Here is a 22,943-nt window from a genome sequence, read left to right on the forward strand (position 1 = left end):
GGAGGAGAGAAGGTTTTTCCACCAACATAGAAGAGGATTCTTTACTGTTAGGGCAGTGAGAATCTGGAATTGCTTGATTGAGGAGGTGGTGATGGCGAACTCAGTTGTGGGGTTCAAGAGAGGCCTGGATGTCTTCCTGGAGCAGAACAATATTGTATCATACAATTAGGTTCTGTAGAAGGACGTAGATCTGGGGATTTATGATGGAATATAGGCTGAACTGGATGGACAAATGTCTTTTTTCGGCCTTACTAACTATGTTACTATGTTACTATGTAAACCTTGTGCTCTTCTGCCGCTAATCTCTATGCACCCCGAGCAAGTATTCAGAGTGTAGGGCGTTGCTAGTCCCTTGATTCTAAAGGCTTCAAAGAACTTAGGTCCAGCTAGAGATCAATTGCTCTGATCATCAATGATGGCATACATTTTTACTGCCTTCCCTGGTTGCCCTCCAGGATAGACTCTGATTAGGCATATCCTGGCACAGCATTTAGCACTTTGATTCTCCCCACATACCTCTGAGCATGAGCAGGAAACAGCTGTGGTAGACTTGCCGTGAATCTGTGGCTCCCCGCCATGGTTTGTAGCGGGACCAGAGGTAACTGCGACTGCTAGATCGCTGGTGGCTGAGCCTGGGTGCAAGGCTGATGGGTGTTTGTCGCTATGACACTCTTCACACTTAATGGCAGATTTACAGTCCTTGGCCATGTGTTCTGATGAAGCGCAGCACTTGAAACATACCCCAAGTTTGCTGAGGATTTTCTTGCGCTCCTGCATGGTTTTGGACCTGAAGCCTCTACATTTGTTCAGTGAGTGTGGTCTTTTGTGAATGTGACACTCACGATTGAAAGACTTATCCCTCAACGGAATAGTGTTCTGCTTATAGGCAGGTACTGCAGGAGATGGCAGGTTAGTCTTTCTGACGCTTACGCTGTTCCTCGAGTCCTTGCGTCTAGGTGCGACGCTTTCATACCTTGATGAAGGTGTTGCTGGAGCTGCAGTGTTAGACTCCGGGAAGTTGAGGCTAGGGTCGTTCCTCATTTGGGCTTGTTCGTCAATGAACTTGCAGAACTGAATGAACGGAGGAAAGGTGACGTCATGTGACCTTTTATACCTGGAGACGCACACTGCCCACTTCTCTTGCAGACTATGTGGCAGCTTTGAGAAGATTGGGTTCACCCCATGGGCAGTGTCCAGGTAGCACAGACCAGACAGACGAGGGTCTTTTAGCAAGATCCAGCTCCATAAGCAGGTCACTTAAGTCCAGAAGCTTGCGGGCTTCCTTAAGGTTGATCCATGGAACGTTGTGCAGTCTCTTGAATAGGGACTTTTCTATGGCTTCAGCGCTGCCGTAGGTTCTTTCGACTCTCTGCCAGGCCACGGCGAGACCTGCTTCAGCTTGCCCCACATACAGTCCTAAGACTCTTGATACGGTTTGTGGATTCAGGACCCAACCATTTTACCAGGAGGTCGAGCTCCTGCTCTGCGGATAGGTTGATATCAGCAATGGCGGCCTTGACGGTTGCTTTCCAGGCTCTGTAGTTCTCTGCACGGTCATCGAATTTTGAGAGGCTAGTGCTGATTAGCTCCCTGCTCCCCATGAACCTGGCAAACTCGGACATGTCTGATCCTTCACTCGTTACAGTAGTAGCTTGTGGTGCCCCTCGGGCGTATAAGCTGTGTGGCATGGAAGGGTGAATTGCTCCCGGGTAAAATGATGTTGCTGCAGGGTTGAGCTGTGGTTTAACCTTTGGAGAGTCCGATGACTGTAGCTTGAACTGTGGAGGCAGGCTGGAGTGTGCCTTGCGGTCGTCTTGCGGTGCTGACTGCTCCTGAGGGGGTACATCACGGCGTTGGTCTTGGGTCTCTGTAGGGGCTGTGGGCAATACTGGCACCATAGGTTGGGCTGACTTGGACGTTTCCGCAATGTTGGGTTGAACGTCGCTGGGGAAGGTGTGCGCTGCGGGTAACTGTTTCTGCACGTATTCTCTGGTACGAACAGCTGGGTCATCTTCTTCCTGTGGTGGCAGGCAAATTGGGTCGAGGGTTTGCTTCAATGTTTGCTCGAGTATTTTTACTTTGGCTAATGCGATTTTCTTCCTCCATTTCTGTTTGAAGAATCTTTGCTCGAGCCTCTGCTTCTGCTTTCTTTGCTTCTGCCTCTACTTTCTTTTCTGTGTAGGAACGTCTTAGTTTGGATCGCTCTGCATTTAAATGGGCCTCTAGAATTCTGTTACTGAGGGCTGAAGTTCTTGAGCAGGATGATTGGTATGACCGAACAGAGTGTTTAGATGAGGCTGACTTGTGCGATCTAGTTTCTTGCAGATGGGCGATACGAAGCTCCGCTTTATCTTTGGCGTCTTGCACGGCGGCGTCCCTTTGTCTGTGGAATCTGCCTTGCTTAACTCTGATAGGGCTTCATCGATTTTAGAGTCTTTTAGGAAGGCAGCATACTTTGCGGCAGTCTCTTGTATCTGCCGTGGGCCGCGTCTAGCTGTCTTATAGTGTCCTGTAAACCCGCTGCATCATTTTTGTGGTGTTGGATGCTTGACATAAGGGAGGTGACTCGTTCCCATACGTCATCCAGGTTGTCATTGAACTCATCCCTTGTGGAACAGTAATTCTCGCGAACCTTTAGGGTATGTGCACACGTACAGGTTTTTTCGCATTTTTTTCACATTTTTTCGTGCTAAAAACGCTATAAAAACTCATTAAAAACGCATACATTATTCATTCTATCATTTAGAATGCATTCTGCATGTTTTGTGCACATGGATGCGTTTTTTTCCGCGAAAAAAATGCATCGCGGTAAAAAAATGAGCATGTTCATTATTTTTGCGGATTTTCTGTGTTTTTTCCCGCAATTCTATGCATTTGGGAAAAAACACACCAAAAACGCGTCAAAATCGCGGTAAAAACGCATGCGGATTTCTGGCAGAAATGTCCGGTTTTTGTCAGGAAAATTTCTGCAAGAAATCCTGACGTGTGCACATACCCTCAATGTTGGCTTGATGGAGCGTACTGGTCGTGCATCTGGGTCTGCTGTGGAAGCGGGCTCTGCTTCCTGGTCTTCATAATGGACAGTATCAGGTTGTATTTGCTCTGTTTCCGCATTGGGGAACTGCGTAAGGTCCTTTTCGGCCATTTTGATTTAAGGTGCGCTGTCCCTTTAAGAAACTGAACTTTTGAATTGGGGGCTGGAAATCGCTGTGCAGCTTAGTTGCGACCCCCTGATAAGATTCCCAAGGTGTTTTGGAGAATTGTGGGGTTCTGCGGTCCGACAATCTGCAGCGATGTGGTATAATACACAGAGAGTCTTTATGAGCAATGCGGTCTGAGGTGATGCTGCAGGAGATTTCTTAGCAGAGCAGGGCTGCAGTATGTGAGCAGGCAGAGCGTTGGCACATGGATAGGGATATAAGGGTGATTCTGGCCGGGCTTCAAGGCAGTCTTTAGACTGTTCTGTCCCCACATGAGGCGAATGGAGGTGTGGGTGATTAATAAGAGTTGTGAGAGAGAATCGTACCTTCCGTATTTTCCTCCACGTGAGGGAGACAGGACCAATGCTGCTCAGCGTCCGAAGAGATGATGCGCTCCAGGGATTGTGTAATCCAGACTTGTTTATTTTGTAGATCTGGACATACAGCGTATAACTGGTAATACAGAACTTCTCCAGAAATGCAGGGCAGACAGGGTACAGTAAGATGTAGCACCAAGTGTGTCTGCAAGTGTGAGCAGCATGAGAGAGTGGTCGAAAGACTGATGCCTTCGTAAAGCCCAGTTCAAAAGCACGTCCTCTCACAACAGACAGTAAACTGGAAATGGCTGCCAGAGGAAGAGAAGATTTGACCCCTGAACCGGAAGTAAGACATGCCCACAAGAAATACATGAAAAACAAGCTGCCATAAGGGAAAAGGCCATTGGGTGGCAGCAGAGTTAAATTCAGAGTGAAATATAAACATACATGGAAACTGAGGAATATACATGGAACAGCACACATCTTCCTGTGATTACTGTCACTGAATGGAAACATTGGTTCCTGAGACAACAATATTGACCTTGCTCTGTGCTGGATCTGCATCCCGTAGAGCAGTGCACTCCGCTCTATGCTCCGGGCCCAGCAGATAATCGCCAACGGTCGAGCAGTGAGTATCCGCGAGGAGGCGACGTCACAGGAGGCACACGTTCCTGAACATACGGTGCCGGGGTTAGGACAACAGGTTTGGAGTTGGCCATTTGGGGCACGGGAGGCTGAACGCGCATTAATAGACTGTCAGAGAGACTTGTGGCCTAGTGGGAAAACTCTGTGACCCCGGCCAGAATTCCAGAGAGAGGCAGGAGAACCTATGTGGTAAATCCCGCGAACGTCGTGTCCTCCACGCAGAGGACCTCAGTATTGTGTAGAGCGGGACGTCCATTACTGAGCTGCTCACTGCAGGATGTGGTTATTGTTTGTCTCGGGAGAAGGACTTGGGGATCCTAGTTAATGATAAACTTACCTGGAGCAGCCAGTGCCAGGCAGCAGCTGCCAAGGCAAACAGGATCATGGGGTGCATTAAAAGAGGTCTGGATACACATGATGAGAGCATTATACTGCCTCTGTACAAATCCCTAGTTAGACCGCACATGGAGTACTGTGTCCAGTTTTGGGCACCGGTGCTCAGGAAGGATATAATGGAACTAGAGAGAGTACAAAGGAGGGCAACAAAATTAATAAAGGGGATGGGAGAACTACAATACCCAGATAGATTAGCGAAATTAGGATTATTTAGTCTAGAAAAAAGACGACTGAGGGGCGATCTAATAACCATGTATAAGTATATAAGGGGACAATACAAATATCTCGCTGAGGATCTGTTTATACCAAGGAAGGTGACGGGCACAAGGGGGCATTCTTTGCGTCTGGAGGATAGAAGGTTTTTCCACCAACATAGAAGAGGATTCTTTACTGTTAGGGCAGTGAGAATCTGGAATTGCTTGCCTGAGGAGGTGGTGATGGCGAACTCAGTCGAGGGGTTCAAGAGAGGCCTGGATGTCTTCCTGGAGCAGAACAATATTGTATCATACAATTATTAGGTTCTGTAGAAGGACGTAGATCTGGGGATTTATTATGATGGAATATAGGCTGAACTGGATGGACAAATGTCTTTTTTCGGCCTTACTAACTATGTTACTATGTAACTGTCCCGGATCTCCATAGATTACAAAGTTCCATCGTCCTCAGTCCACACCTTGAGTTTTCTGTGTTGCATCCGGTCCCCGGCATTACACACAATGTAAACGTCCTGAGTGGGAGGGACGGACATGACTAGGACTCCCCATATGTGGACTCATGGCTCCTATAGCTCAGTGCTGGCTGTAGTAATGGCAGCGCTATTAATGAATACCTCTGTCTTCGTGTGCAGTCATCCTGTACCTACGGGGTTAATCTGGCTCCGCTTCCTGCGGATTTACCTGTTCCTTCTTTGAATGATTTTACTGGCAGAGTCCCCAGATCTCAGAGAGGAAGTGGAGCAAACACAGGGAGGAAGCAGAGGCCGAGGCCCGAGGACTACAACTCCCAGGGTAAGTGCCACTCATTGTAGGACAGGGACCCCCAGGCTCTGCAGCTCTCGGGGTACGTGCCACTCATTCTAGGACAGAGACCCCCAGGCTCTGCAGCTCTCGGGGTAAGTGCCACTCATTCTAGGACAGGGACCCCCAGTCTCTGCAGCTCTCGGGGTACGTGCCACTCATTCTAGGACAGGGACCCCCAGTCTCTGCGGCTCCCGGGGTACGTGCCACTCATTCTAGGACAGGGACCCCCAGTCTCTGCGGCTCCCGGGGTACGTGCCACTCATTCTAGGACAGGGACCCCCAGGCTCTGCAGCTCTCGGGGTAAGTGCCACTCATTCTAGGACAGGGACCCCCAGGCTCTGCGGCTCTCGGGGTACGTGCCACTCATTCTAGGACAGGGACCCCCAGTCTCTGCGGCTCCCGGGGTACGTGCCACTCATTCTAGGACAGGGACCCCCAGGCTCTACAGCTCTCGGGGTAAGTGCCACTCATTCTAGGACAGGGACCCCCAGGCTCTACAGCTCTCGGGGTAAGTGCCACTCATTCTAGGACAGGGGCCTCCAGGCTCTGCAGCTCTCGGGGTACGTGCCACTCATTCTAGGACAGGGACCCCCAGGCTCTGCAGCTCCCGGGGTACGTGCCACTCATTCTAGGACAGGGACCCCCAGGCTCTGCGGCTCTCGGGGTACGTGCCACTCATTCTAGGACAGGGACCCCCAGGCTCTGCGGCTCTCGGGGTACGTGCCACTCATTCTAGGACAGGGACCCCCAGGCTCTGCAGCTCTCGGGGTACGTGCCACTCATTCTAGGACAGGGACCCCCAGCCTTTACCCCAGAAGAGGAGGCTGAGCCCAGGGGGACTACAACTCTCAGAGAACTACAACTCCCAGGGTACGTGCCACTCATTCCAGGACAAGGACCCCCAGGCTCTGCAGCTCATTCCAGGGCAGGGTTAGGACCGGGACCCAAGCCTTCACCCAGATGCATTTTGTCACTTTTGTCATCCCCATTCCTTGTTACCTAAACGTATTGTTCGGCGCTCAGGAGCCAGATCCCGAGAGGAAGGATCAATCCATTCTGTAAATCTCTGTGCTCCTGAGGATGCAGCTCAGCTCAGGGGTAAAAACTGATCAATTTACAGAAAGTCTCAATGTAGACAGGACCCGATGAGTCCCAGCTGTCTGGGGGCCACCATGGGCAGGACACTTGTTGTCTTATTAACCACTTACAGTGTCCTGCGGGAAAGCCTTCATAGAGAGCCCCAGGACACTGCACACGAGCCCCCCACATTTCTTCATTTACTCACTTATACAGCGCCATTAATTCTACAGCTTTATCATCTCTGTCACCATTGGGGCTCACAATCTAGATTCCCTATCATTATGTCTTTGGAGTGTGAGAGGCAACACATGAAATATGGGGAGAACATACAAACTCCTGGCAGATGTTGTCCTTGGTGGGATCCAGGACACCAGCCCTCACCTACGCTCACTCATTGCGTTTCCCAGCCGGTTATTATAGCCGTTCTGATGATAACTATTCATGAACCATCCCTTTAAGAATTACTTTCATTTCTTGCAGAGCACCAACATGTCTGACTACTTCCTCCGACTCTATAAGGACTCTGACTACCACGAGGCCAGGGACCTGTTTGCTAGTGGCCTTAAGGAGCACGTCAATAAAGCCTTCCGGCATGCTCTGTGCCTGACTCACATTTGGCTTCCAGCCTTGGCCACGATAACCCTTCCTGCCCTAAACCTCGTGTCTGTGAACACCTTCGCCCTTGCAGTTGCCTTGGCTTTGGTCGCTCTGTGGTTTTGTGCCCGTTACATGTACACGTCTTACATAGATCATGCCCTCTCCGATGACATGTTGGACATTAGGAAATATTACCTGCAGCGGGACGGTTATTGCTTTTGGGTTGCGGAGTCTACAAGAGGGGAGTTCATGGGGATGATCGCGGCTCTCCCTTCTTCTGAACCAGGAGGAGAAAAACATCTGGAACTGAGACGACTCTCAGTGGTGAAGTGCCACAGAGGTAAAGGGGTCGCCAAGGTCTTGTGCAGGAGGCTCATTGACTTCGCCAGGAAGAGAGGCTGTGAGGCGGTGGTCCTGACCACCACGTTACCCCAATGGGAAGCCTGCAAAATGTACGAGAAGCTCGGCTTCAGGCTGACAGATGAATTTTACTACTCTAAGATGCTGAGCAGAGTTGTAGACTTCAAGGTCCTGGCCTATCAGTATGATATCCCAACAGCGTAAAAGTCATGCGGACCTGGAGTAGGACGCTCCGAGCCTACCTACCCCGCTTCACAAAGCCCGGACACTCACCCTACATACCCCGCTTCACAAAGCCCGGACACTCACCCTACATACCCCACTTCACAAAGCCCGGACACTGAGCCTACATACCCCGCTTCACAAAGCCTGGACACTCAGCCTATATGTATCCCGTTTCACAAAGTCCGGACACTCGCCCTTCATACCCCGCTTCACAAAGCCCGGACACTGAGCCTACATAACCCGCTTCACAAAGCCCGGACACAGCCTACATACTCCGCTTCACAAAGCCCGGACACTCATCCTACATACCCCGCTTCACAAAGCCTGGACACTCGCCCTACATACCCCGCTCCATAAAGCCCAGACACTCTCCCTACATACTCCCCTTCACAAAGCCCAGATAATCGCCCTACATACCTCGCTTAATAAAGCCTGGACACTCATCCTACATACCCCACTTCACAAAGCCCAGACACTCTCCCTACATACCCCGCTTTACAAAGCCCGGACACAGCCTACATACTCCGCTTCACAAAGCCCAGGCACTCACCCTACATACCCCGCTTCACAAAGCCCGGACACTCCTCCTACATACCCCGCTCCATAAAGCCCAGACACTCTCCCTACATACTCCCCTTCACAAAGCCCAGATAATCGCCCTACATACCTCGCTTAATAAAGCCTGGACACTCATCCTACATACCCCACTTCACAAAGCCCAGACACTCTCCCTACATACCCCGCTTTACAAAGCCCGGACACAGCCTACATACTCCGCTTCACAAAGCCCAGGCACTCACCCTACATACCCCGCTTCACAAAGCCCGGACACTCCTCCTACATACCCTGCTTCAGAAAGGCCGGACACACCCTACATACCCCGCTTCACAAAGCCCGGACACTCATCCTACATACCCTGCTTCACAAAGCCTGGACACTTACCCTATTTACCCCGCTTCACAAAGCCTGGACATGCCAAGCTTCTATTTCTAATGTTCCTGGCAGTGCAGTGCTATTTCTAATGTCCCTGGTGGTGCAGTATTACTTGTAATGTCTCTGGTGGAGCAGTGATACTTGTAATGTCCCTGGCGGTGCACTGTTATTTCTAAATTCCCTGGTGGAGCAGTGGTGTTTGTAATGTTCCACTGTTTTGGTAGTCACACACATTGCTAATGTCCTTGGTGTTCCTAATGTCCCTGATTTCCTGGGGGTGTCTTATCTATCCAGGTCCAGACGTATGATTGAGCTACAATGAAATCATCTGCCGTCATGAGAATCCGCACGCAGCCAGACTCCTCTCCGCTTTCTTTTCTTGGATCGGATGATGCGGTAATTGCTGCAGGTTCCAGTGACTTAATTCATGGTGACTTGATTTCTTTTTCTTATGTCTGATTTCCTCTTATTGAGGACTACGTTGTATCGGTATGTTACAAATTGACTTTACTTCTTTACATGGAATGTGAATTTTTTTAAATGAATAAAAATCTGATATTTACCGGAAAAAAAAATTCACAAAAGTCTAGAAGAAGGACATAAGATTAGTAAATGACGGACCGTCCTGCGGTGACACAGATGGCGCCCTTTCAGCGCAGTGAAGAGGTCTGTATTCTATGGTCGGAGCGTTTCTGGGCCAGTGATACTGACCGATGACATTGATTAGGGGAAACCTAATGGCACTCTCATTGATCACAAGAACAAGGATGCCAAAGTCCCCTGCATGCACAACCATCCACTGCCCCAGTCACAGCCTGTGAGGGTGGTGGTCTCACATGCTCACTACTGCTCCATTTCCACAAGGGACTTTGGGACACTCATTCTCCGGATCGGTGAGGATCTCAACAATTCAATTCCTAGAAATTATAATTTAATCATTTCCGGTAGATAGGTGATAGCTGGTGTATTTTGGGATCTCCCCTTTGAGATCATGAGACCCTTGGAATCTTATCTGATAAAAGGAGAAAAGAGGCAAAAGACACTTTATGCATGAACTTTCAAAATGGCACACCCGGCCTCTTAATGTGCAGGGAACGACATGTAACCTCATTCAAGTGCATTAACATGGGAAGGGAAAAGCATTCGCAGAAGCCTTTATTGCCTCTGGGGTCTTGTCGGAATGAAAGAATATAACAAATTTATATTGTGAGTGATCAGCGTCATGTTAAGGAATTATATCCGGAATTTGGGTGCATTAGATATGTAGACTATGGAGGACCTCTGAGCTGCAGAAGTATGTGAAATCCAAACCTGCATCAGTTACTAAGAGATTGTTGAAGAATTCATTGGGGTCTTTATGTAATTTGGAAGTAATGTATCAAAATAAAATAAGACCACTTATTCAATGAAAACAATATACCGACTTCCGCATCGCGGGGCAAGACAGGACTCCATTGTTGTACCTTGAACTAAAAAAAAAAATGGAGAGCATGTTACCACAGATTGTTAGTGATCAGGACACAGCTTCATGTGGAACAATTACAAGTGGATTTTTGATGCAGAAATCGGATATGTTGACTATTTGCATCTAACCCTTAATTATGAACTGCAGTAATCTAAATGAGTGACAATGTATGTGAACTTCAAATATGTCAGTTTCTGTGGTCGCAGTATTAATAGGAGCGTTTTGATTTTAAAAGAACATATAAGAATGTAGTAGACGCACAAGCTTCTTCCATTAGGACAATAAACAATTTCATATAATGGGGCAAAATTGAATCCCATCGCTGTACCACGTAAGTGCAAAAGAATAATTGGTGGTAGAGAGATATAAGGGGACATTTAAGGCAGTACAGCACTGTGGAGAGGATGGGTAGGGTGGTAGACAGGTTAGGAGGAGATGTAGGGAGGTACACCATTGTGGAGAGGACAGGAAGGGTGGTAGACACGTGATAAGGAGATGTAGGGTGGTGTAGCACTATGGAGAGGACAGGAAGGGGGATATATAGTTGAGGAGATGTAGGGTGGTGCAGCACTATGGAGAGGATGGTTAGGGTGGTAGACAGAGGTTAGGAGGAGCTGTAGGATGGTACAGCACTGTGGAGAGGACAGGTAGGGTGGTAGACAGGTGATGAGGAGATGTAGGGTGGTATACAGGTGAGGAGATGTAGGGTGGTGCAGCACTATGGAGAGGACGGTTAGGGTGGTAGACAGAGGTGAGGAGGAGATGTAGGGTGGTGCAGCACTGTGGAGAGGATGGGTAGGGTGGTAGACAAGTTAGGGGGAGATGTAGGGAGGTGCAGCATTGTGGAGAGGACAGGAAAGGGTGGTAGACAGGTGATGAGGAGATGTAGGGTGGTGTAGCACTACAGAGAGGACAGGAAGTGTGGTAGAGGTGAGGAGGAGATGTAGTGGGATGCAGCACTGTGGAGAGGACAGAAAGGGTGGTAGACAGAGGTGAGGATGAGATATAGGGTGGTACAGCACTGTGGACACAATAGGTAGGTGGTAGACAGAGGGTGGAGAAGGAGATGTAGAGAAGTGCAGCTCTATGGATAGGATAGGTAGGTGTCAGACAGGTGAGGAGATGTTGGGCTTCACTGTGGAGAGGACTGGTAGGGTGATAGAGGTGAGGAGGAAATGTAGAGTGGTGCAGCACTGTGGAGAGGATGGGTAGGGTGGTAGACAAAGGTGAGGAGGAAATGTAGGACAATGCAGCACTGTGGTGAGGTTGGGTAGGGTGTTAGAGATGTAGGGCGATGCAGCACTGTGGAGGAGATTGGTAAAGAGGCATTGGTGTATTGGCAAGAAATAAAGACATCAGACTTCATCACATGGCTTTAGTAATGGAGAGGAGTCTAACAGACATCAAGCCCTGGGGTTAGTAATGGAGAGGGGTCTATCAGACATTAAGCCCTGGGGTTAGTGATGGAGAGGGGTCTATCACACATCAAGCCCTGGGGTTAGTGATGGAGGGGTCTATCACACATCAAGCCCTGGGGTTAGTGATGGAGAGGGGTCTATCAGACATCAAGCCCTGGGGTTAGTGATGGAGAGGGGTCTATCACACATCAAGCCCTGGGGTTAGTGATGGATGGGGTCTATCACACATCAAGCCCTGGGGTTAGTGATGGAGGGGTCTATCACACATCAAGCCCTGGGGTTAGTGATGGAGGGGTCTATCAGACATCAAGCCCTGGGGTTAGTGATGGAGAGGGGTCTATCAGACATCAAGCCCTGGGGTTAGTGATGGAGGGGTCTATCAGACATCAAGCCCTGGGGTTAGTGATGGAGAGGGGTCTATCACACATCAAGCCCTGGGGTTAGTGATGGAGGGGTCTATCAGACATCAAGCCCTGGGGTTAGTAATGGAGAGGGGTCTATCAGACATCAAGCCCTGGGGTTAGTGATGGAGAGGGGTCTATCAGACATCAAGCCCTGGGGTTAGTGATGGAGGGGTCTATCAGACATCAAGCCCTGGGGTTAGTAATGGAGAGGGGTCTATCAGACATCAAGCCCTGGGGTTAGTGATGGAGAGGGGTCTATCAGACATCAAGCCCTGGGGTTAGTGATGGAGGGGTCTATCAGACATCAAGCCCTGGGGTTAGTAATGGAGAGGGGTCTATCAGACATCAAGCCCTGGGGTTAGTGATGGAGAGGGGTCTATCAGACATCAAGCCCTGGGGTTAGTGATGGAGGGGTCTATCAGACATCAAGCCCTGGGGTTAGTAATGGAGAGGGGTCTATCAGACATCAAGCCCTGGGGTTAGTGATGGAGAGGGGTCTATCACACATCAAGCCCTGGGGTTAGTGATGGAGGGGTCTATCAGACATCAAGCCCTGGGGTTAGTAATGGAGAGGGGTCTATCAGACATCAAGCCCTGGGGTTAGTGATGGAGAGGGGTCTATCAGACATCAAGCCCTGGGGTTAGTGATGGAGGGGTCTATCAGACATCAAGCCCTGGGGTTAGTAATGGAGAGGGGTCTATCAGACATCAAGCCCTGGGGTTAGTGATGGAGAGGGGTCTATCAGACATCAAGCCCTGGGGTTAGTGATGGAGGGGTCTATCAGACATCAAGCCCTGGGGTTAGTAATGGAGAGGGGTCTATCAGACATCAAGCCCTGGGGTTAGTGATGGAGGGGTCTATCAGACATCAAGCCCCGGGGTTAGTGATGGAGGAGTCTATCACACATCAAGCCCTGGGGTTAGTGATGGAGGGGTCTATCAGACATCAAGCCCTGGGGTTAGTGATGGAGGGGTCTATCAGACATCAAGCCCTGGGGTTAGTAATGGAGAGGGGTCTATCAGACATCAAGCCCCGGGGTTAGTGATGGAGGGGTCTATCAGACATCAAGCCCCGGGGTTAGTGATGGAGGAGTCTATCAGACATCAAGCCCCGGGGTTAGTGATGGAGGGGTCTATCAGACATCAAGCCCCGGGGTTAGTGATGGAGGGGTCTATCAGACATCAAGCCCCGGGGTTAGTGATGGAGGGGTCTATCAGACATCAAGCCCTGTGGTTAGTAATGGAGAGGGCTCTATCAGACATCAAGCTCAGGGGATAGTAATGGAGAGGTGTCTATCAGACATCAAGCCCTGGGGTTAGTAATGGAGAGGGGTCTATGAAATACCCCATTACTAACCTGGTAATAAAACAAAACACACACATGTAAAGTTGCCACAAGTTGTAGCGATGACCGAGTTGCTGTCAGCTTACGCTTCAACACCCTACAGGAATATCATGTCCCAGTCCCAGTGTGCTGTAGGGTGTGGGGTGCATTACACTCATGTGTGGGCCACAGGCCTCCATCCTCAGTAGCCACAGCACAGAACTCAGGGGACACTAAGTTCTTTGCAACAAGCAAACGTTTACTCGTCAGTCTAAGTTCATCAGGTTGTAACACAGAGTATCTTCATGTTTCATCCTTCCTTAGTACAACGCATCCTCAGCTCTACCACTTGTTCATCCTGGACTATCTATAAGGCTATGTGCACACGTTCAGGATTTCTCGCAGAAAATTCCTGAGAATTCCGGACATTTTCTTCAAGAAATCCGCAAAAAAAACGCATGCGTTTTTGCCGCGGTTTTGACGCGTTTTTGCCGTGGTTTTTTCCGGACACTTCCCAATGCATTTTGGAGTGGGAAATCCGCAAAAAAAAAACGGAAAATTAATGAACATGGTGCGGTTTTTACCGCGATGCGTTTTTTTCACGGAAAAAAACGCATCATGTGCACAAAACATGCGGAATTCATTCTAAATGATTGGATGCTTATTGTATGCGTTTTTTTTTTTTTGCAGTTTTATAGCGTTTTTATCGGGAAAAACCGCGAAAAAACCGCAACGTGTGCACACAGCCTAAGCCCACTAACTCCGTCAGTCTCATGAATTTCCTGTCCACTTCAGCAGTGCACCTGGGATCCATCACCTTCCGTCTTGGCGGTCCCTGTCAATCTTCCACTATACATCAGAGCAGGTACGGACTGGGGCTGAAATTCAGCCCTGGCATTTGAAACCACACAGGCCTAAGTTGTCCCGGTCCCCAAGAACTAGATGGGATATATGACTAATATTACCCTGAAAGAAAGATTTACTACAAGACCAATATTTCAAATGATACCCGTGGCCTGCTGGGGTAAGTGACAGTCAGTGACCTTGTGCTTCATCACAACTGTTAACAGAATCGGTGTTCTCAGGACACCCATACTGTTAACAATGTAGCAGACAAGGCAGCCCACAGCCAGACAGGCCCTTCTGGCATTTGCCAGAATTGCCCAATGGCCAGTCCAGCCCTGCATCAGAGGACACAATGTTTTCAGCAGCCCCCCCTCAAGTCAGAACTTGAGCTCCAGGTGCGACAGGGGCATTTGCTTTGGATTCAAGTAGGGCTTCCCCCTGATTTGGATGAGCAGTACTTGTTGGCCCTAGCAGCCCGCTACACCTGAACTTGGCTAGTTCTATCCATTAACTCTATCCTATAGACTGAACCTGGTGTCCTTATCTCTAGACTAATCCTGGGCTATCTATCTGTGGAGACACGGGGGTCGACGGGCGCCCAGGTCCGCTAGCTGAAACCGCATTGACCAGGGATTGTCCCACCGAACGCCCGCTCTCCCATTAACGTGGGCATAACGCTACTCAGACAACACAGGGTGAGGGTAAGACAGTGTGGAAATGATTTATTGAGCAACAAAACTGGCAAATAATACATAGAACAGACCCAGCACAGTACCCAAGATGGTTCACATTACAGAGTCTCACCTTTCCGCTGACTCCCCGGGATAGGCTACCCCACCTGTGATACGCACATAGAGAGGAGTTAACGATAAGCATAGGAAGATGACACTCCATTGAGTCCAAACAAGGTACAAGGCCAGTTGACACGAGAGTCACCACCTGACTTATCCAAACATCTCCATGGAGCCAAGTGACCAGTGGGTCCAATCCTGGCTTTCTCCACATGTATCCATGATCTAGCATTGGTCAATGGAGCAGATCTGTATCCTTCCAACCGGAGCTGAAAACCCCTAGGTTGTTTCCTGTAGAATGATAGATCCATGTTCCATTGTGATGGAGCCATGATATTGGCTGCTGTCCTGTCTCTGGTCCTTTGGATGTATATGTCTTGGCAGAATCTCCAGCTGTCTCTCGCCCATTTCTCTGTCTCTCTTTATATCCAAGGCATGTAACATATTTTTAGATTTACCCAGTGTCTTTAAGTACAGCATCAAGATAAAGGGAAGAATGTTGATGAGATCAAGTAGCATTACTTGATTATTTAATCTATTTGCATAGTTTTTCCCTCTCTGCTTTCGAAGTCAGCAAACTGGCTCCATAATACAATGCATAATTAGCATATTAGCAAACATCACTAGTCATTAAAGATACGCACACACTGTTATATGAAATATCAGCTTACAAGTCATTATTACAGGCTTACATAAGCAAAAGTCTAGACAACAGCAGAGTGATCTATTTCATGTGTTTATTTCTGTTAATGTTGATGATTATGGCTTACAGCCAATGAAAACCCAAAAATCATTATATCAGTAAATTAGAATACTTTATATCACCAGCTTGAAAAATGATTGTAAAATCCGAAATGTTGGCCTACTGAAATGTATGTTCAGCAAATGCACTCAATACTTGGTCGGGGCTCATCTATCTATTATATTTACCATCTACACGGATGATACATATGGATGTCATATGGTTGGTACACATGTACACTCGGATGGCACAGATGGATGTCACACGGATGGTGCACATGGATGTCACACAATTCTTACACATGTACACACGGATGTCACTCAGATGTTACACACAGATGTCACCCATGTACACATGGACAGCCAACAGAAGGCCACACTGATAGTAAAAACCGACCGTCTCACTCGTACTTTTTTTTAATCGGATGTGTGAAGGGGCCTCATGCTGATATTCTTACTTCCCTATTTTTGATTCTTCTTTGGATACTTTAATATATGTTTTTCCAGTATAGAAGTAGTTGTAGCAGAGACTGATATGTGAACAAGGTCCGAGAATGCAACCGTGCAGTAATGGCGACTCGGTGATGGCTCATAAGGGGAGTTTATTTTACAAAACAAAGAAAACAGTAGTGATAAAAAGGAAATATTACAGACGACAATCAACCGGCAGATTGATAAAATATGAAGTATTCAGGCAATATTTCTCTGTTCAGCTACTTAGGACACTGATTAATAGATATTACCTAACGATATTTAACCGTGGTCTCTCTATCAGGGGAACGTCAGTATTATCCTAACCGGTTGCCACTTCCCGTATAGGAACAATTCATTATACAAATAGATGATTTCACACTATGGCATACAGGTCCTTTAGGGACCATGGTGCCGTCTGCTAAGGGACAAGTCCAATTCAAATTAGCAACTTTTCCCAATTAGTACCTACGTCTGCATAGGAATCGACAGCCCGCTACACTCAGAGGTCCTTTTCTTCGTTCCTCTCTTGTGATCAGCGTCTGGCTTTTGGGGCTTGACCTGAGAAGACTGGTCTTCGGTATTTGACCTGAGAAGTCTGGTCTTCGGTATTTGACCTGAGAAGTCTGGTCTTCGGTACTTTACCTGAGTATCTGGTGTACGGTACTCTACCTGAGAAGTCTGTTTTTTGGTGCTGAGAAGTCTAGTCTTCCGTACTTAACCTGAATAGTCTGGTCTTCAGTATTTGACCTGAGAAGTGTGGGCTTCGGTACTTTACCTGAGAAGTCTGGTCTTCAGTATTTGACCTGAGAAGTCTGGTCTTCGGTACGTTACCTGAGAAGTCTGGTCTTGATTATTTGAACTGAGAAGTCTGGTCTTCAACACTTGACCTGAGACATCTGGTCTTCGGCACTTGACCTGAGACATCTGGTCTTCAACACTTGACCTGAGACGTCTGGTCTTCGGCACTTGACCGCAGAAGTCTGGTTTATGCATACTCTTCCTTTCATATCCTGGCACCAACTGCGTCTCTCCGTCATCATCCCGGCCTTTTATATTTAGCAACTGTACCACAGCTGTCACTTGATCTGGCGTCCTCTTCAAATTCTTCCCTCAGGAAACAATTCATCCTTCAGTTCATGTTAGGCAGAAACCCAGTCTCATAGCAACTTGTGAGCAAAGTACCAAAAAGGTACACTTAGCCACAAAAGAAAAACCACTCCCAAAATTGCATAGCAAAAAGGAGAAGGAGTGTTTGTTTTTCAAAAATGCATACAAAATGTTATTGACACAGTTGGACAAACAATAACATAACATGTAAAAAGTGCAAATAAGGACAGCAGTAGTGACACCCAGCAGTGTGCACACATGTAGTCACCAACTGTTAGACTAAAGGTAAGATGTGCCATATAGATATAAACCATCATGAAAGAGGGCTTGTAATTAAATGTTAACAACCGGCCCAGCTCTACTAAGGGGTCTTAGTATATGAGGATCAATGGCATGTAAAGGCATACTCAGTCAGGCGCTGAAGAGGTTAGTCATGTATTGTAACCTAAGTTACTACATAATATAAGACAGAATAGAATGGATCATCTTATCTGAACGAATAGACGTTTGGGCAAATCACACAGACATTTAACAACCCCGACGCGCGTTTCGCTTGTTCAGTACGCCATGCTTTCTCAAACGGAGGTGCTATAGTGCTCTCAAACAGGACCTTTGGTATCCCAGGTAACCGGTCACATGAGAGTCACGTGACCGGGTTACTCTCCGGCTATAATGAGTCGGCGCATGCGCTCCCAACCAGCCGCACCGCTCCCACGTGACTCGGCATGAGCGTCCAAGTGTGCACGAGTCGAAGCAAGGCAGTTGCCATAGCTCCCAGTCGAATGCCAAGGATGCCGTGGTGCTGGATATTGCGGGGCGGAAGCGGGGAGCGGTTGAGCGCACATCAGCCTTACTGAGAACTCAAACCTCAGATAGAATTTAACCATTAGTTGCTCTTATTCCACAGTGGTTCCAAGGTAAGCAGAGAGGGGTCACTTATAGAGGGGCTGCATTTTGTACAGTAGTGACGTTACATTGATATTGACAGCGTTCTTTTCACTTTACTTTTCTCCCCTATTTCATCTTTGTGTAAGGCTACTTTCACACATCAGTTTTTTTGTCATCAGGCACAATCCGGCGAATTTTGAAAAAAAGAGAGACTCCAGAATTGAAAATGCATGATTTGTTTAAAAAAAAAAACGGAATCCGTCGCCGGATTCCATCATTTGAGCTCACGTTTCACCCATTTTTCGCTGGATCCTTCACTGTCTGTTTTTTGGACAGACAGAAAAAACTTTCCTATGTCCGTTTTCTCCGGCCGCCGGAAAACGTATTTTCGACAGATCCGGCAAAAAACAGATGAAATGTGAGGCCGTCCGTCACAATCCGGCACTAATACAAGTCTATGAGAAAAAAAACAGATCCGGCGTCAAGTTTTGCCGGATCCGTTTTTTTCAAAAATTCGCCAGATTGTACCTAATGGCAAAAGACTGATGTGTAAAAGCAGCCTAAGGGTATGTGTCCACGATCAGGATGGCCGGCGGTTTGGTCGGAGCGGCAAACCCGATCTGCGCTAAGCTCCGCCCCCTTCTGGGACACGATGATGCCAGATGTGTTCATAGCACACATCCGGGATCATCGCACACCACACATAGGGCCCTGTGCTATACCTTGCGGCGACGCAGCATCGCCGCAAGGTATATGGACATGCTGCGATCTGAAAAGACGCGCAGCATGTCCGGAGTCGCAGGGCCGCCGCGTGCGTGTTACCACGCATAGTGGAGACTGGATTTCATTAAATCCCCTCCACTATGCTGTAACATCTGGATGCTGCGTGTTTGACGCTGTGTCTCTCTGCAGCATCAAACACGCAGCGTTTCCTGCACGTGGACACATACCGTAAGAGACCGAAGGTTTAGGCAAAGGTTCATAGTGGCCAAGAACGTGACAATGGCTGTAGTTTCCTTATCTTGTCAGAAGAGAAGATGGGATCAGAAGGCTAAGAGAGAAAAAGTGCAAAAACTGTGAAAAAGAAAAATCACATAAACATACAATCAAAAGTTAAAAACTCTGTTCAAAGTTAAAGCAGGATGGACCATAATGTATTGTTTGGTGTATCTGGAAGAGTCCTATTAGAAGAAGGAAGCACAGTGTAAGGACTCGTTCAGACCGTCCGGTTTCTTGGTCCCCAGTGTGACGATCCATTTAAACTCACACTGGGCCAGGAGCTGCTCGGTATTGCTGCCTGTGGAGATACATAGGTCAGTGGGTGCTCTTGTCCACTGGCCCGGCTGCCTTTAGCAAGACTGCATGGACCAGGGCTCATACCACTGAATGCCCGCTCTATCTCCCGGTGGGCAATACACTACACAGACAACACAGGGTGAGGGTAAAACAGTGCGGCAATACTTTATTGAACCACAACACCCAATAGCAAACAGAACAATCTCAGCAAATACCCCAAGATGGTGCAAATTACAGAGTCTCACCCTTTCGCTGACTCGCCGGGATAATGGCAGATGTTATGTCAGAGCTCCCAGTGTCGCTACCTCACCTGTGATACACACACAGAGAGTAGGTAACGACAAGCATAGGAAGATGGCAGTCCATGCAAGGTACAAGGCCAGGTGACTGGAGGGTTACAACCTGGCTTCTCTGAACATCCCCATGGAACCAGGTGACCAACGGGTCCAATCCTGGCTTTCTCCAAACATATCCATGGTTCAGCGATGGTCAAATGTGGCAGCTCTGTATTACTTCAGTTGGAATGATGATGCCATGACTTCTGTAATGTAGGCACCCTGAACACAGGCAGATTCTCCATTTTATAGGTCACACTCTCTTTCAGACATTCCACCACAGGCTTGGGGAAGGAGGTAGGAGGCCATCCCTCACTGCAGGAGTGCGCAAACAACATGCATAGATTGTCCTTCATATTAAAGAGCACCAAGGGGTCATCAACATATTAACAAACATTCAAACATTGTGCCTTTGTTTCCCAAAGATTGCAGAACAATACAAGGACAAATACAATAATTAATCAGCAGACAGTCAACAAATGGCCGCCAGTGAATTTATTACAATAAGGGCCAACAGTCATTCTCACATGAACTCTAGCTCATAATAATCATCTTTAATTTTATATAGCGGTAACATATTCCACAGCACTTTACAGTTTCCACACATTATCATCGCTGTCACCGATAGGGAATTTAGATTGTGAGCCCCATCAGTATGTCTTTGGAATGTGGGAGGAAACCATGGCACCCGGAGGAAACCCACGCAAACATGGGGAGAACATACAAACTCCTTGCAGATGTTGTCCTTGGTGGGATTTGAACCCAGGACCCCAGCGCTGCAAAGCTAACCACTGAGCCACCGTGCTGCCCCTGCTCATGTCCCTGATCATACTGAAATAATATGTCTGGATAATTCAGATTAAATGCGATGTCGCCACACCGCCCCTTATCCCAATGTGAACAGTATCAATATCGATGACCATGAATCCCCTCGAATCACAATTTTGAATGGCTCTAAAGTGCCAGGGGATGGTTTTTAGTTCAGAAAGGTCGGCCACTGTCTTGGCCGCACCAATGTCCCGCACATGCTCCCGTACTCTTACCCTAAGTTCTCTAGATGTAAGCCCCACATACATAAAGCGCTATATAAATGCCATAAGTGTTATGGGTACAATAGGGCTACGTCCACTCCCCGTAATCGCACCCTGTATCAGAGTAAGAAGAGGGAGAAGGAGGATGAGAAAATCTGCTTCATCTCTGCGTTTGTTCACTAGTGGGACAATATGAGAGCCATCCTTACAAGCACTGGCCCATACTGAGCACTGAACCCTCCTTGGGACCCTCTCTGTCTAACATCCACTGATGACCCCACGTACATCAAAAAATCTTAAAGACCTGCTCATGAGAAGCCATTATGTTACACCTGCTGTTACCCCTTTTGGCTCAAGAGGACCCTCAAGGGCTATTTTTCATGGGCCACTGTCTTACCTGCGCCAATGTCCTTTGCTGCACCCGTTCCACTCTGCAGATGGTAAGAAAAACTTTCAAATTAGAGAACTCGTCTCCTGCATTGGTATGAATGTAACTTACTATGCCACCTGCAGCTGCCCACTCATTTATGTGGGACTTATATCTAGAGAACTTAGGGTAAGAGTGCGGGAGCGTGTGCGGGACATTGGGGTGGCCAAGAGCCGTCCACAATTGTGACCCAAGGAGATTCATGGTCATCGGCATCCATACTGTTCACACTGGGATAAGGGGCAGCAATACCGAGCAGCCCCTGGCCCAGTGTGAGCTTAAATGGATCATCACACTGGGGACCAAGAAACCAGACGGTCTGAACGAGTCCTTACATTGTGCTCCCTTCTCATAATAGGACTCTTCCAGATACACCAAACAATGCATTATGTTCCCTCCTGCTTTAACTTTGAACAGAGTTTCTGACTTTTATGTTTTATTTGTATGTTTATGTGATTTTTCTTTTTCACAGTTTTTGCACTTTAATTGTTTCTCTCTTAGCCTTCTGATCCCATCTTCTCTTCTGGCAACATAAGGAAAACTACAGCCATTGTCACGTCCTTGGCCACTATGAACCTTTGCCAAAACCTGCGGTCTCTTAAGGTACCGTCACATTTAGCGACGCTGCAGCAATCCAACAACGATCCCGATCGCTGCAGCGTCACTGTGTGGTCGCTGGAGAGCTGTCACACAGACCGCTCTCCAGCGATCAACGATGCCGGTCCCCTGCTAACCACGGTAAACATCGGGTTACTAAGCGCAGGGCCGCACTCAGTAACCCGATGTTTACCCTGGTTACCAGCGTAAACGTAAAAAAAAACAAACACTACATACTTACATTCCGGTGTCTGTCCCATCACCGCTGTGCTTTCCGGCCGGCGCTCACAGTCAGTGCAGAGAAGCAGAACGCCGGGGGACAGACAGCGGAAGGTAAGTATGTAGTGTTTTTTTTTTTTTACGTTTACGCTGGTAACCAGGGTAAACATCGGGTTACTAAGTGCGGCCCTGCGCTTAGTTACCCGATGTTTACCCTGGTTACCAGTAAAGACATTGCTGAATCGGCGTCACACACGCCGATTCAGCGATGTCTGCAGGGAGTCCAGCTACGAAATAAAGTTCTGGACTTTCTGCACCGACCAACGATCTCCCAGCAGGATCCTGATCGCTGCTGCCTGTCAAACTGAACGATATCGCTATCCAGTGTGAAGGTACCTTTACACAAAGATGAAAGCAAGCGGAGAAAAGTAAAGGGAAAAGAACGTTGTCTATATCAATGTAACGTCACTACTGTATAAAATGCAGCCCCTCTATAAGTGACCCCCTCTCTGCTTACCTTGGAACCGCTGTGGAATAAGAGCAACAAATGGTTATATTCAATCTGAGGTTTGAGTTCTCAGTAAGGCTCATGTGCGCATGCGCTCTTCTGCTCCCCGCTTCCGCCCCACGATACCCAGCACCACTGCATCCTTGGCACTTGACTGGGAGCTATGGCAACCGCCTTGCTTCCACTCGTGCGCGCTTGGATGCTCATGCTGAGTCACGTGGGAGCTGTGTGGCTGCTTGGGAGCGCATGTGCCGACTCATTATAGCCGGAGAGTAACCCGGTCACGTGACTCTCATGGGA

The 22,943-nt window shown here is 48.1% G+C and overlaps 1 protein-coding gene across 8 annotated transcripts in view; it reads left to right on the forward strand.

Annotated features, from left to right (window-relative positions):
* LOC138657323 (probable N-acetyltransferase CML1) overlaps positions 1-22,943 on the forward strand; it is a 55,361-nt gene that overhangs the window by 30,378 nt on the left and 2,040 nt on the right. The window contains exons 1-2 of one of the 8 annotated variants that reach the window (XM_069745043.1): positions 5,279-5,565; positions 7,138-9,202. The exons of 2 other annotated variants lie outside the window; for them this stretch is intronic. In XM_069745043.1, coding sequence (XP_069601144.1) covers positions 5,470-5,565; positions 7,138-7,818 — 777 coding nt within the window. In that variant the 5' untranslated portion in view covers positions 5,279-5,469 and the 3' untranslated portion in view covers positions 7,819-9,202. Of the gene's footprint in view, positions 1-5,278; positions 5,566-6,438; positions 6,448-7,137; positions 9,203-22,943 lie in introns of those variants that run through there. 5 more of the 8 variants (XM_069745046.1, XM_069745048.1, XM_069745044.1 and 2 more) reach the window with 5 other exon arrangements.

The sequence above is a fragment of the Ranitomeya imitator genome, chromosome 1, assembly GCF_032444005.1.
Source record: "Ranitomeya imitator isolate aRanImi1 chromosome 1, aRanImi1.pri, whole genome shotgun sequence".
NCBI classification, from domain to species: domain Eukaryota; kingdom Metazoa; phylum Chordata; class Amphibia; order Anura; family Dendrobatidae; genus Ranitomeya; species Ranitomeya imitator.